Genomic DNA, 16,649 nt, shown 5'->3' on the forward strand with positions numbered 1-16,649 from the left:
TAACTGAACTGTAACACTGACTGTATATAACTGAACTGTAACACTACTGTATATAACTGAACTGTAACACTGACTGTATATAACTGAACGTGTAACACTGACTGTATATAACTGAACTGTAACACTGACTGTATATAACTGAACCGTAACACTGACTGTATACACTGAACTGTAACACTGACTGTATATAACTGAACTGTAACACTGAACTGTATATAAACTGAACTGTAACACTGACTGTATATAACTGAACTGTGTAACACTGACTGTATATAACTGAACTGTAACACTGACTGTATATAACTGAACTTGTAACACTGACTGTATATAACTGAACTGTAACACTGACTGTATACAACTGAACCGTAACACTGACTGTATATAACTGAACTGTAACACTGACTGTATATAACTGAACTGTAACACTGACTGTATATAACTGAACTGTAACACTGACTGTATATAACTGAACTGTGTAACACTGACTGTATATAACTGAACCGTAACACTGACTGTATATAACTGAACTGTAACACTGACTGTATATAACTGAACTGTGTAACACTGACTGTATACAACTGAACTGTAACACTGACTGTATACAACTGAACCGTAACACTGACTGTATATAACTGAACCGTAACACTGACTGTATATAACTGAACTGTAACACTGACTGTATACAACTGCACTGTGTAACACTGACTGTATACAACTGAACTGTAACACTGACTGTATATAACTGAACTGTAACACTGACTGTATATAACTGAACTGTTAACACTGACTGTATATAACTGAACTGTAACACTGACTGTATATAACTGAACTGTAACACTGACTGTATATAACTGAACCGTAACACTGACTGTATATAACTGAACTGTAACACTGACTGTATATAACTGAACTGTAACACTGACTGTATATAACTGAACTGTAACACTGACTGTATATAACTGAACTGTAACACTGACTGTATATAACTGAACTGTAACACTGACTGTATAAACTGAACTGTAACACTGACTGTATATAACTGAACTGTAACACTGACTGTATACAACTGAACTGTAACACTGACTGTATATAACTGAACTGTGTAACACTGACTGTATATAACTGAACCGTAACACTGACTGTATATAACTGAACTGTAACACTGACTGTATACAACTGAACTGTAACACTGACTGTATACAACTGAACTGTAACACTGACTGTATATAACTGAACTGTAACACTGACTGTATATAACTGAACTGTAACACTGACTGTATACAACTGAACCGTAACACTGACTGTATATAACTGAACTGTAACACTGACTGTATACAACTGAACTGTGTAACACTGACTGTATATAACTGAACCGTAACACTGACTGTATATAACTGAACTGTAACACTGACTGTATATAACTGAACTGTGTAACACTGACTGTATATAACTGAACAGTGTAACACTGACTGTATATAACTAAACTGTGTAACACTGACTGTATATAACTGAACTGTAACACTGACTGTATATAACTAAACTGTGTAACACTGACTGTATATAACTGAACTGTAACACTGACTGTATATAACTAAACTGTGTTACACTGACTGTATATAACTGAACTGTAACACTGACTGTATATAACTGAACTTTAACACTGACTGTATATAACTAAACTGTGTTACACTGACTGTATATAACTGAACCGTAACACTAACTGTATATAACTGAACCGTAACACTGACTGTATATAACTGAACTGTGTAACACTGACTGTATATAACTGAACCGTAACACTGACTGTATATAACTGAACTGTGTAACACTGACTGTATATAACTGAACTGTGTAACACTGACTGTATATAACTGAACTGTAACACTGACTGTATATAACTGAACTGTAACACTGACTGTATACTGAACTGTAACACTGACTGTATATAACTGAACTGTAACACTGACTGTATATAACTGAACTGTGTAACACTGACTGTATATAACTGAACCGTAACACTGACTGTATATAACTGAACTGTAACACTGACTGTATATAACTGAACCGTAACACTGACTGTATATAACTGAACTGTAACACTGACTGTATATAACTGAACTGTAACACTGACTGTATATAACTGAACTGTAACACTGACTGTATATAACTGAACTGTAACACTGACTGTATATAACTGAACCGTAACACTGACTGTATATAACTGAAACTGTGTAACACTGACTGTATATAACTGAACTGTAACACTGACTGTATATAACTGAACCGTAACACTGACTGTATATAACTGAACTGTGTAACACTGACTGTATATAACTGAACTGTGTAACACTGACTGTATATAACTGAACCGTAACACTGACTGTATATAACTGAACTGTAACACTGACTGTATATAACTGAACCGTAACACTGACTGTATATAACTGAACTGTAACACTGACTGTATATAACTGAACTGTAACACTGACTGTATATAACTGAACTGTGTAACACTGACTGTATATAACTGAACTGTGTAACACTGACTGTATATAACTGAACCGTAACCATGACTGTATATAACTGAACTGTAACAAGACTGTATATAACTGAACCGTAACACTGACTGTATATAACTTAACTGTTTACACTGACTGACTTAACTGAACTGTACACTGACTGTATATAACTGAACTGTAACACTGACTGTATATAACTGAACTGTTACACTGACTGTATATAACTGAACCGTAACACTGACTGTATATAACTGAACCGTAACACTGACTGTATATAACTGAACTGTAACACTGACTGTATCCAACTGAACTGTTACACTGACTGTATATAACTGAACCGTAACACTGACTGTATATAACTGAACCGTAACACTGACTGTATCCAACTGAACTGTTACACTGACTGTATATAACTGAACTGTAACACTGACTAATGTATACAACTGAACTGTAACACTGACTGTATATAACTGAACTGTAACACTGACTGTATACAACTGAACCGTAACACTGACTGTATATAACTGAACTGTGTAACACTGACTGTATATAACTGAACTATGTAACACTGACTGTATATAACTGAACTGTAACACTGACTGTATACAACTGAAACTGTAAACACTGACTGTATACACTGAACCGTAACACTGACTGTATATAACTGAACTGTGTAACACTGACTTGTATATAACTGAACATGTGTAACACTGACTGTATACAACTGAACTATGTAAACACTGACTGTATATAACTGAAACTATGTAACACATGACTGTATATAACTGAACTTGTAACACTGACTGTATATAACTGAACTATGTAACACTGACTGTATATAAACTGAACTGTAACACTGACTGTATTCAACTGAACTGTACACTGACTGTTATACTAACTGAACTGTTACACTGACTGACTGTATATAACTGAACCGTAACACTGACTGTATACAACTGAACCGTAACACTGACTGTATATAACTGAACCGTAACACTGACTGTATATAACTGAACTGTAACACTGACTGTATATAACTGAACTGTAACACTGACTGTATATAACTGAACTGTAACACTGACTGTATATAACTGAACTGTGTAACACTGACTGTATATAACTGAACCGTAACACTGACTGTATATAACTGAACTGTAACACTGACTGTATACAACTGAACTGTAACACTGACTGTATACAACTGAACTGTAACACTGACTGTATATAACTGAACTGTAACACTGACTGTATATAACTGAACTGTAACACTGACTGTATATAACTGAACTGTAACACTGACTGTATACAACTGAACCGTAACACTGACTGTATATAACTGAACTGTAACACTAACTATATATAACTGAACTGACTAATGAAATATTTTAATTGCATGTATATTTTCCATCCAATGCTGGTGTCAGGTTTCAGATTTTATGCAAAGTTTTCTATCATGTTGAGTCGATGTGAATAAATGAAACAAGTAGACGTGTAATTAATTACAAGAGACAGAATAACCTGTTTAATGTACACTGTGAAAATACATGATGGTTATGTTGAAGTCCTCTTTAACTCCCTCTTTTACCTGGTTACAACAGAATCTAACGTGTTATTCATGGATCCATAAATGAACTCATCATGATTCCCACTGAGTCGTCCCTTTAGATTGAAATGTAATTATAATGTGTACTTAATTAGAGTTTAAGAATTTGTCATTCCAGTCTGATGAAAGCGTTGTGTCAGAGTCTGACACTGTTTCCAAACAGCGCTAAGTGTCGTCACAGGAGCTAGTTGTTTATGGGAAGAATAATCAGGTCCTGTATGTACAAAAATTAAATAAAACAGAACAGACATTAAAATGCTGATTTGACAGAATTATATTTAAATATTTTTCTAATCTTGAATGTGTAATCCTCTACTTGTTTTTCCTGGTAATTTTTTGTATCTGCAGTCTTAGTGCAATGTTGTAGTTGGCTGCACATGTGAGGAACATGGAATTTACTGTACATCATCACTACAGAGTGTTAGCTGATGAAAATACACTCTTAAATCAAAAGATATTCAAATAAATCCATCTGGAGATAGATGTGAGGATGTTTTACAGGATAAACAATGCAGGTCCGTATTGAACTACCACTCCCACAATGCATCTGTACGGAGAAGGCAAGTCAACGCCCGCGTCTGTCTCAACCAATCAGAGCCCAGGCAGCCGTGTGCGTCACATTGTGTGACCTCAGACTTTCGGGGTATTTTTGTGATCGAGACAGCGGCTGACGGCGCCATATTGAAAGAAGACAATTGTTTCATAAAACGCTCAAACCGTCGAATTCAGCGCCATGTTGTACCTGGAGGATTATCTCGAGAGTGAGTATGGGACTCAAACTAAGCGGTGGAGGCTTTTTTGGCTCGTATTGTCCGTTGTGTGTGTGTTATTTACCGGCCTGTGTGGCTCCGGCCGTTAGCCTAGCCGTGCTAGCAGGGTAACCGCTTTTTCTTCTCTGGCAGTGATCGAGCAGCTTCCCATGGACCTCCGCGACAGGTTTACGGAAATGAGGGAGATGGACCTGCAGGTTCAGAGTACGTACACACCGCCGGGTAACGGCACGGTGCACCGGTGTGAACACACACACACACGCACTCACACACACACACACACGCACACACAGATCCGTGACGGCTCGTTCAAACAACAGAGCAACATTATAGTCAGTCATTAGCATGAAGTTAGCAGAGCCGGCTAACAGCAGCTCTGATGAAACAGACTTTAAAGGAGCAGTCTGTAGTTTTATGGAAGACATTTTGATGAGCCGAGAAAAATCTTCAAACAAACAAATAAATAATCAAACTGTCTTTGTTTTCATGACTCTTCAACAAACTGACCTTCAATGACAGCACGATCTATACTGTTTTACTTTGTTTACATGTGGCGGACCCTGCCACCAGAGAACAGCTTGTTTATTTACTTATATAAACAAGCTGTTTATAAGTATATAATACTTTAATATTGTAAATATTACACTTCTTCTACAAAGTGCTCGTTTTAAACTGGAGTGATTGAAATGATCCCATGAGTCAGCTGCTGTGTTTTAACGCCGACACTTCTCTACTGTTACTCTGGTTGTTTTTGATGCAGGACTTTTATTTGTTGTTGAGTATTTTCACTCTGTGATATACATGTAATTAAGGATGCACCGATACCACTTTTTTCAACCCGATACGATACGATACTTGGATCTGAGTACTTGCCGATACCGAGTACCGATGCCGATACTACAACCACCAAAACAACCCCCAAAAAACTATCAGGCAAAATGCAATTAATTGGAAGACAATTAATCTGCTTGTTACAACAAATGATGATAAATGAAAAATAAACATTTTCTGTGAAATCTTCTGAGAATTATTGCAGAGTTTCCACATTTTAATCAAACAAAATATCAATTAACTATTTTGCACAACATTGATGAACCTATTGCAGAGTGTCCATATTTGAATCAAACAAAATCTCAAACTTCAGTCAGCATGCAGTGGTGTGGTCTCTGAACTAAGTTTTTTTTTGGGAGAGTGAGTGGCAGGTTCTTTTTGATGAAAAGAATCATCTCTGCATGAACAGCTGTGAGTCTGTTTCTTGCTCCTCGCCGCTCCTCATGGGCTCCCGTAGTTCATAGTGGCTCCGCCCCCGCATTGACTTTCCACAGAGAAGCAAACACAACAACACGCAGCGAGCCAAGAGCTTGTTCCTAAAACAGCACCGTCTCGTTAGTAGCTTGGTTTTGTGGCGTCGGTCCACTGCACAGTTTGTTCAAAGGCTGTTGTGACTAAAGACAGCGGACCGACACATTTATCTGAGCCGCTCAAACAGACGCACGTATCAGAGTGGGACACTTGTTGCTCACTACGAGAAGACCGCGGCAGCCCACTCGGGCTATAAAGCAGCTAACATTAGCAGAATCATTTAATCATTGTGTCCCGTATGAGAAGAAAGGGTCCCGATGGACAGCTGTTACAGATGACGTCACGTTGCATATCGTTAAAGATATAGGAAATAAACACCCTTAATTTGAAAATGAGTACAGTGGCTCTGAGCTAGCAGTATAGCAGCGCAGCGCCGCTATTCCACCGTCTGGGGAGAACACTGATTGGTATCGGTTCTTGGTAATCAGCGAACTTTAACGAGTACGAGTATATTAGAACTGTATCGGCCCGATATCGGTATCGGTGCATCCCTACATGTAATACAATCAGTAGTCGGTTAATATCCTGTCATGGACTGAAGTAATGCAGCACAGTTAATGGAAATATAATTGAAATCACAACATGATGAAGTCTGAGATCTAAATCTGAGCAGCTGCAGTTTCTCAGTGAACGTGAATCATCATAATGGGTCCTAATAATACGTCCTGTAGACGACTTCAGACCCCGACGAACATCTTCATCTTCTGTTTTAATCAAAACGAATGTTGTGAAGCAAAAACAATCGTTTGTACTGATCATAAGTCATGTTACAATAGATGGATAGATATTTTATTGATCCAGAAGGAATTCAGTCATCCAATAGCTTATACAACACCTACAGAACACAAATCCAAATACATATTTAAGAAAATGTTAACAGAAGTATGAACAGAAGTATAGATAATTATACGGATAGAAAACACACAGCAATGAAGTGATCTTCGATCCACCAGAAGTATAAACTGTCCTGCTACAGTCTAGTTTACTGTATGAAGTGAATCAACAGTGCTGCAGATTAAAGTTAGAAAAAGACGTTTGATAGAAGTTAAACACAGATTGAGCTACAAATAATAACAAACTTAACAAAATGTTGTGTTTCTGTGCAGCCACATAGAAATCAACAGAAACAACCAGTATTAACTAACATGTATCTTTGTGTATTGTTACGTGTTCACTCATCATGACGGTTTTTGACCATTTTATGCAGCCTGTTGATTTCAGTGATCAAGCTGTTGATTATTTTCTTAATTGATCTACAAAATGTCATTGATTATCATGACCCGACATGTTCACGGTAACATTAACACGATATCTGTAGACAAAAGAGAGAAACTTTGTTTACTGCATTTTCTCTTTTGCTGGCACACAGCAGCAGAGTGCAGAACACCTGATGAACTGATGGAAAAGATGCATGAGGCTGAACATCTAGAATATATTATATCCTTAATAACGCTGTTATCGTCAGTGTTGGTTTATTGTAACACCGAACTTCACCGTGAAACAGAAAACACAGACTCCTCCCTGCAGGTTTATGATATAATAAGAAGAATATAACACTTTATCATCTGCTTTATTTCCTGCTGTCGTACGTTAGTTATGATCACTGACAGCTAAATGTGTAACTGCCTGATGCTCCACCACTGTTTCTGTCTGCCATGAATGTAAACGGGACACAAGGTGAACTGGATTTAAACGTGTGTCATTGTGTCTTTAAACCACAGTTTGTGTGTTTTTGTATTGAAACGTCACCGACTGTCCGTCTCTGTTCCGTCCAGACGCCACAGATCAGCTGGAGCAGAAGGTGATCGAGTTCTTCGTCAACGCCAAGAAGAACAAGCCGGAGTGGAGAGAGGAGCAGATGGAGGTCATTAAAAAGGTCCGACAGCACCGACTGTAGAACCAATGTGCTCATTGATGATTAATCACACGGTCCGACTGAAGCAGCTTTTCACTGCATGTTGTTTTCCACAGTGACTTTAACAAACACTTCATGAGTCTTCACTGTGTTTCAGGATTATTACAAAGCTCTGGAAGATGCAGATGAGAAAGTGCAGCTGGCCAATCAGATTTATGATCTGGTGAGTAACATGAAGCCTGTTCACTGAACCAGGTATTAAACAGGCCACAGCTCTTTTATTAAGTGCAGTAGTGTAATAAGTTATGATCAATTATCAATTCAGCTGTTCAGCATCAACACGCAGAAAAACAGTATTTTAATCTGTATCCAAGCGCGTGAGTTGTGTCTGAATCAGACGTCCACAGAACAGAACACATGAGCACGAGTGAGTTACACACCAGCTGGATCAGGGCTGGAAAAGTCCTGGAAAACACTGGGAAGCCTGGGAATATTTATCTCACTGATAATTGTTCTGTGTCCGCTGAGATATCAGTGAGTTTATAGTCAATCTGCTGTTGTTATAGAAACAATGTAATGATATTGAAAACATGCAGTTCTATTCCTGTTCTTGGAAAAAAACCAATCATTAAATAATGTAAATACAACTGAGTATTGAATAAGAACTGAACAGATAACAGGTTAATGAGTTTAGTTTTATTTTACATAGACTGCATTTAAGAAAGTTAAAGCTCGAAAGAACAAAAGAAGAATACGAATAAAACAGTAACAAAGATGGTAGAAGTAGAAAACTCCAGATTGTTTCAAACAGTGATGTTTAATTTAACAGCCTTATTAAAAAAAATTACAGTTGTTCCATTTTTAACTCCAAAGTTTCACTCTTCAACAGAGAAGGCTGAAGGGAGGATCAATAAGAAGAGTTGTATTAATAACAACACCCGTCTCCCGTTATATTAATGTTTAATAAATGATAAAGAGATAAAAACATGTTGAGAGCTCAGTCAGCATCAGGATCCTCTTTAAACAGGTGACAGGTAGAAACCTGCTGATCTCATCAGTCACAGAAAATACTTCTTCCATGTTTAATAATAATAACACGTTTTTAATTAAGTGTTCAGATTGTATTAATCTACATAACAAACTGTTCAGCACATGATGTGAGTGCAGTCAGAGAAGCTGCAGCTGCTGTTCAGGATCAATCACATGATCAATATGAACTAATGGAACCTGTTCATTCACCCGACAGTGTGACATCATTTACAGGAGCAGTGTGACTGTAGTTCACTGCCACGGCCACTAGAGGGCAGTCACAGACAACACAATGAGGAGAGACACATGATCAATCAGTCAGTGATGTCACAGTATTGATCTGACCTGATGATCAGGTGTCTGATCAGCAGCTCAGTGTCTTTAACTCTCCAACTGATCAATAAGAACAGTTTAAATGTCCTCTGTGATCGTTTATCAGACAGAATGAGCCTTTAAAGATTGTTGTACGTCTCCGTCATCGTCCTGAGCTCAGAGAGGTTCTGTCTCTTCCTGTCAGGTGGACCGGCACCTGCGCAAACTGGACCAGGAGCTGGCCAAGTTTAAGATGGAGCTGGAGGCCGACAACGCCGGCATCACCGAGATCCTGGAGAGACGTGAGTCCCTCACTGCTGTTATATGATCTGATAGTGATGTTCTGATACTGACACCAGAACCTGAGGTGCCTCTGATACCACCTGACATGTTGGAACCAGAATCAGTGCCACGACTCAGTGCTCTGATCTGATACCGTGTGATTTATTAAAAGAAACGAGACCTTGTGTGAAACATAACGTCCGTACAGGTTCAGTGGTTTACGACTGTTCAGAAGAAAGAGTCCAGCTCTCAGAACCAGGAACATCTCTAGTTGTTTGGTTCTGAGCCACAGACGTCCGGCAGATGATTCATGACGAGCTCGAGCGCCTTCTGACACCTGAGAGGAGCTGAGATACTTTCAACTTCCTGTCTTCTTCTTCTTTGTCTCTTCAGGATCTTTAGAGATGGACAGTCCGTCTCAGCCGGTCAACAACCATCACGTCCACTCTCACACCGCAGCTGAGAGTAAGTACACTCGCCTCCGATACCGTCTTCCACCAGAGAGAACCAAGTGCTGGTTCTGGTCTGATTCAGGGCTGGTTCTGGGCTGGTTCAGGGCTGGTTCTGGGCTGGTTCTGGGCTGGTTCAGGTTTGGTTCTGGGCTGGTTCTGGGCTGGTTCAGGTTTGGTTCTGGGCTGGTTCTGGGCTGGTTCAGGGCTGGTTCTGGGCTGGTTCAGGTTTGGTTCTGGGCTGGTTCTGGGCGTCACTGTAGAGTCACATCGCTCAGTCACTGTGTGCACCTCCAGTTTACCAGCTTTGTTAGGAACAAGTGTGCTGACCCACGTCGGTTCTTTACTAGTGTTGCTCCTGACTCTGCGCCTACATCCAAATGTGACTGGACCTCAGACCTCTGCTGCTTCCTTTAGTTAGAATCTGTGTTTATTGTCCCGCGGATCATTCAGAACACGCTACACCGGTTCTGCTGTATAGAAATGGCAGTCAGAAGAAGGTTTAGTTGGTCCTCTGTGACGATGAGTCCGCCCCAGTCCCTGATGTCAGCAGTTCCTTCTACTGGACCAGCAGAGTGTTGGTGCCACTCTGCTCACCAAGAGCAAAGAACTGATTCCAGAGTGGCACCGTCTCAGAACCAGAACCTGAACCACCTTGTTTAGTAAAGGCTACGAGTCTTCTGTCTGATGATGATGATGATGATGATGATGATGATGTGTCGTTGTGATGTCACAGAGAGGAAGTACAGCGCTCCGACTCACCACACTACAGAACACGTTCCAGAGAAGAAGTTCAAGTCTGAAGCTCTGCTGTCCACGCTCACATCCGACGCCTCCAAGGAGAACACACCAGGTAACAACACTCACACCTGTTCACCTGCAGCCCTGTGTGTGTGTGTGTGTGTGTGTGTGTGTGCCTCACTGCTACCTGTATGTCCCCTGCAGGTTGCCGTACCAACAGCACGTCTTCGTCCACCAACAACGTGTACAGCGTGAACTCGTCTCAGCCTCTGGCCTCCTACAACCTGAGCTCTCTGCCGGCAGGGCCCGGGGCCGGAGCCGGGGCCATCACCATGGCTGCTGCTCAGGCTGTCCAGGCCACAGCACAGGTCACACACGCACACACACACGCACACACACATACACACACACACACACACACACACACGCACACACACACTTTTCTGTCAGCTCTTCTGTTTTCTGTTCCCTCTGAACCTCTTTGATGGTCAGTGAGACAAAACGAGTTGTGACTTCTGAAGTGCAGTGAACTCAGATCTGTGGTTGTTGTGTCCAGATGAAGGAGGGCCGCAGGACGTCCAGTCTGAAGGCCAGCTACGAGGCCATCAAGAACAACGACTTCCAGCTGGGCCGAGAGTTCGCTCTGTCCCGGGACAACACCGGCTACTCCTCCTCTGCTCTGGCCTCCACCCTCACCCAGACCCTCACCCCCACCACCGCCTCCGACTCCAGGGGGCGCAAGTCCAAGTAAGACACACACACCCTGAGCTGCTAATCGAGATAATGCGAGACGATGATGTAACGATACGTCATGATATCTCTGTAGGTGAAGAATAAGAAATACAGTAAAATGATAAAAGCAGTATTCAGTAGCAGCAGCAGTGTATCGATCATCGTCACACGTGAGGATGTTCAGTCCTGAGACACATGAATGTTTTACCTGTGGGACTAAGATAATAAAATGTCTGTTCACGTAGAACAACTGTATGAGCTGAAATGAACCTGCTCTGACAAACAGATGTGTCCATTCAGGACACGTGAACACTGATTCCCTTTGACCTCGTGTTTTACAGAAGCAGCATCAAGTCTTCCAACCATCAGTCGTCCTCGTCATCCTCCTCTTCCTCCCTGTCGTCGTGCTCGTCCTCTTCAGCGCTGGCCCAGGAGCTTTCCCAGCAGGCGTCGGCGCTGCCGGAGGCCGAGGCCAACAGCCAGGTGGACTGGACCTACGACCCCAACGAGCCCCGATACTGCATCTGTAACCAGGTAACGGACTCATCGGTCCTCCTCCAGAACACAGGCTGCCAGCTGCTGGACGAGCAGGGTTCATCTGACACGCACCTGCAGACAGGCACCTGCAGACAGGCACCTGCAGACAGGCACCTGCAGACACGCGCCTGCAGACACGCACCTGCAGACGCGCACTGCAGACACGCGCACCTGCAGACACACACCTGCAGACACGCACCTGCAGACATGCACCTGCAGACACACACCTGCAGACACTCACCTGCAGACACACACACCTCCAGACACGCACCTGCAGACATGCACCTGCAGACAGGCACCTGCAGACACGCACCTGCAGACATGCACCTGCAGACAGGCACCTGCAGACACGCACCTGCAGACATGCACCTGCAGACAGGCACCTGCAGACACGCACCTGCAGACACGCACCTGCAGACACACACACCTGAAGACACACACACCTGCAGACACACACCTGCAGACACTCACCTGCAGACACTCACCTGCAGACACTCACCTGCAGACACTCACCTGCAGACACACACACCTGCAGACAGGCACCTGCAGACACGCACCTGCAGACACGCACCTGCAGACACACACCTGTAGACACACACCTGACCAGTCAGTGTGTATCAGCTGTTTCAGACTCTTATGGTTTTTAGTTTGTGTTAATAAACATGTAGTTTGATGTTTTTAAGGGCTGAAACTGACCTGTGATGTTTTGCAGGTGTCTTATGGAGAGATGGTCGGCTGTGACAACACAGACGTGAGTGTTTCTGTGTTATTGACGAGTGTGATGTGATCAGAGTTTATCTGAAGTAAACACAGTTATTGTTTGTTACAGACGTGTTTGTGTTGGAGCAGATTCATGTTCTCACATTTATTTCACTTTCATTCAACAACAAATTCCCGCTGTCGTTAATTAAACTGTCACAATTTGATCAGTTTAAGTCAGACTGAAGAGTCTTTAAAAAAACACATCAAATCAGATTTTTGAGTAAATGACAGTTTCATTAGATTCATAAAGTACATTTTGTTAAAAAAAACTAGATTTAATGAAAAAGTCTGAATCTGAAGTCAGAATTTAATATTTTTGACATTGTATTTAGAGATTTAAGTCAGAAGTTTGAACATTAAAAGTTTGAATTATTTTCATAAAAACTCAAAGTCTTAAAAATTCATTCAGCATTATTTTTGTCTCTCAAAAGGACAAATGAAAAGATAAATTGATGAATCCTGAATCTCAGATTCAGACTGATGAGTTTACAGTTTTATGTCAGAACAAATAAAGTTTAGATTTTAGATTTTCAGATCAAATCTGGTCTTTGACTCAAATCTTCTAATCTAGATTTGTGTACGTTTGTGGTTTAAATCTATTTTGAGGATAAAGAATCTGAACTTTAAGACAGACTTGAGTCTCAGAATCTTGAAAATAAGAATAATCATATTTATTATTTAGTGTGATGCTGAATCATGAAGTCGATTGTAGTTAAGAAGAGATCAGATTTTAATATTGGAACAGAAATGGCTCCACTACATAAATAAATAATATTGATAATCTGTGTTGCTTGTTGTTGTCAGTGTCCCATCGAGTGGTTCCACTACGGCTGCGTGGGTCTGACCGAGGCTCCGAAGGGGAAGTGGTACTGTCCTCAGTGTACGGCCGCCATGAAGAGGAGAGGCAGCCGCCACAAATAGACCCTGCACCGTCTGTCGGCCATGTTGGATTTTTAACCTTCACGTCGTCCTCGTAAAGTACAGCGAACCAACACAGTGCAGAGGTCAGAGGTCAGCACGACGCTTCCACCACGCTGAGACGAATCAAACACTGAGTGCCAACAGAAATTACAAACCTGGATTAAAACACAAGAAGATTTAAATATTTAATCTCTTAACTCAGAAAACTTCATCATCATCATCATCATCATCATCATCATCATCATCAACGTCCTGTGAACACCAGAACACAACGCGTCTCTTCTGTTTGTTTCTCCTCATTTTCCTTTTATACATTCAATTCAGACTTTATTCATCTTCAAGCTGAAGTCTGAGTTAATCTCACACCTGGGCTGAGACGTGACCTCATGTTGTCTCGTCATGACTCTCAAACTGACCTGTGGTGTTGATCCGGATCAGAACACACAGCCATCGTCATCTGCAGTCCAACTTCCACTGTGAACATGTTTGGAAACGGAGCGAAAGAAGAAGCTCGGATACAAAACAGAGCTGATGTGAACAGACGAGAGGTCAGAAGTCGAGCAGTCGGGTGTACAGATAGTTTAACTGGAGAAGAACCGACACCTGCTCTCCCGATAAGAACCGAGCAGGACCGGCACCTGCTCTCCCCATAAGAACCGAGCAGGACCGACACCTGCTCTCCCGATAAGAACCGAGCAGGACCGGCACCTGCTCTCCCGATAAGAACTGAGCAGGACCGACACCTGCTCTCCCGATAAGAACCGAGCAGGACCGACAGCTGCTCTCCCGATAAGAACCGAGCAGGACCGACACCTGCTCTCCCGATAAGAACCGAGCAGGACCGACACCTGCTCTCCCGATAAGAACCGAGCAGGACCGACACCTGCTCTCCCGATAAGAACCGAGCAGGACCGACACCTGCTCTCCCGATAAGAACCGAGCAGGACCGGCACCTGCTCTCCCCATAAGAACCGAGCAGGACCGACACCTGCTCTCCCCATAAGAACCGGGCAGGACCGACACCTGCTCTCCCGATAAGAACCGAGCAGGACCGACACCTGCTCTCCCGATAAGTACCGAGCAGGACCGACACCTGCTCTCCCGATAAGAACCGAGCAGGACCGACACCTGCTCTCCCGATAAGTACCGAGCAGGACCGACACCTGCTCTCCCGATAAGAACCGAGCAGGACCCGACACCTGCTCTCCCGATAAGAACCGAGCAGGACCGACACCTGCTCTCCCGATAAGAACCGAGCAGGACCCGACACCTGCTCTCCCGATAAGAACCGAGCAGGACCGACACCTGCTCTCCCGATAAGTACCGAGCAGGACCGACACCTGCTCTCCCGATAAGAACCGAGCAGGACCGGCACCTGCTCTCCCGATAAGAACCGAGCAGGACCGACACCTGCTCTCCCGATAAGAACCGAGCAGGACCGACACCTGCTCTCCCGATAAGAACCGAGCAGGACCGACACCTGCTCTCCCGATAAGAACCGAGCAGGACCGACACCTGCTCTCCCGATAAGAACCGAGCAGGACCGACACCTGCTCTCCCGATAAGAACCGGGCAGGACCGACACCTGCTCTCCCGATAAGAACCGAGCAGGACGTGGACGTCAGAAGATTAAGATTCAGTCTTCAGATCGACTTCTCAAAGATTCTAATCTGACTTTAAAAACAACGTTTAAAACTTTTTATCCTCAAATTTCTGACTGAAACCTCAAAAACAAAGTTGGACTCGATCAGATTCGAGGCAGAAAAACATTTGAATTCTTGGACTTATTGAAACATAAACATGTAAAGCTTTGTGACTTTTGTTTTAATAATTCTGACTTAAATATAGAAAGTCAGACTTAATTGTGGATTCAGACTTTTGATTAAATTGAATGTTTAACAGAATTCAGACGTTTGTCTCTGATGAGTCTTTGATCCGGTTTGTTGTCATCGATCAAAGTCTGATTTATTTCTGTTTCCTTCTGTTTGGTGAGACAAATCCAGACTTTATAGTTTTAGACTTTGAATGAATTCAGACTAATCGGACTCAGTTTGATCACATTTTGTCTCGTTAATGTTCAGAATTAATTTTCTCTGAAGTTTTGAGGAAACTGTATTTACAATTTGAGATTTTTTTACACTCAGACTTCTTTCTTGAATCTTAAATGTGAGAGTAAACCTCTGACCGAGACACACAGTGTGCTGTAAGTGTTTCCCATGAAGCCACGCTCCTCTTCCCTGTTGGAACTGAAAGAACTACAAACAGGACCAGCTGTTGGACTACAACTACAGAAGCCTGATGGACTCACTCCACATCGAACCAGGCGGAGCAGATTTTCTCCTCTGACCTCCTGAAACTGAACGGAACAAAGTCAGAGGCCCAACCTGACTGTGTGTGTGTGTGTGTGTGTGTGTGTGTTAGTGTATGTGTTTGTGTGTGTTACAACATGTGTGTGTTTGTTGTGTCTTTGTTTGTGTGTGTGTGTCCAGTCACTCTGCACTGACGCTGTGTGTGTTTGTGTGTGTTACAACATGTGTGTGTTTGGTGTGTGTGTGTGTGTGTGTGTTTGTTGTGTGTGTGTGTCTGTGTGTCCAGTCACTCTGCACTGACGCTGTGTGTGTGTGTGTTTTGGGATGTTTCAACTGAAAAAGTCAATAAAAAGATGTTTTTTGTATTTTCTGATCTTCAGTTTGATTTGTTAATTTTCACTGATTAAAACCACAGAAGAAGAAACTAATCAGACAAGTGAAAAACTCTGAAGGTAAAAATGAGGCT

General features: G+C 42.2%; 1 protein-coding gene across 1 annotated transcript; it reads left to right on the forward strand.

Moving 5' to 3' along the window:
* Positions 1-4,732: 4,732 nt before the first annotated feature.
* ing3 (inhibitor of growth family, member 3) lies at positions 4,733-15,778 on the forward strand. The gene is made up of 12 exons (XM_030440615.1): positions 4,733-4,883; positions 5,025-5,096; positions 8,030-8,130; positions 8,267-8,332; positions 9,656-9,752; positions 10,126-10,197; positions 10,918-11,034; positions 11,127-11,290; positions 11,479-11,669; positions 11,996-12,188; positions 12,904-12,942; positions 13,758-15,778. Exons 1-12 carry the CDS (start codon positions 4,856-4,858, stop codon positions 13,872-13,874), a joined length of 1,257 nt encoding a protein of 418 aa, XP_030296475.1. The 5' UTR covers positions 4,733-4,855; the 3' UTR covers positions 13,875-15,778.
* Positions 15,779-16,649: the final 871 nt, after the last annotated feature.

Source organism: Sparus aurata, chromosome 14, assembly GCF_900880675.1.
Source record: "Sparus aurata chromosome 14, fSpaAur1.1, whole genome shotgun sequence".
NCBI lineage: Eukaryota > Metazoa > Chordata > Actinopteri > Spariformes > Sparidae > Sparus > Sparus aurata.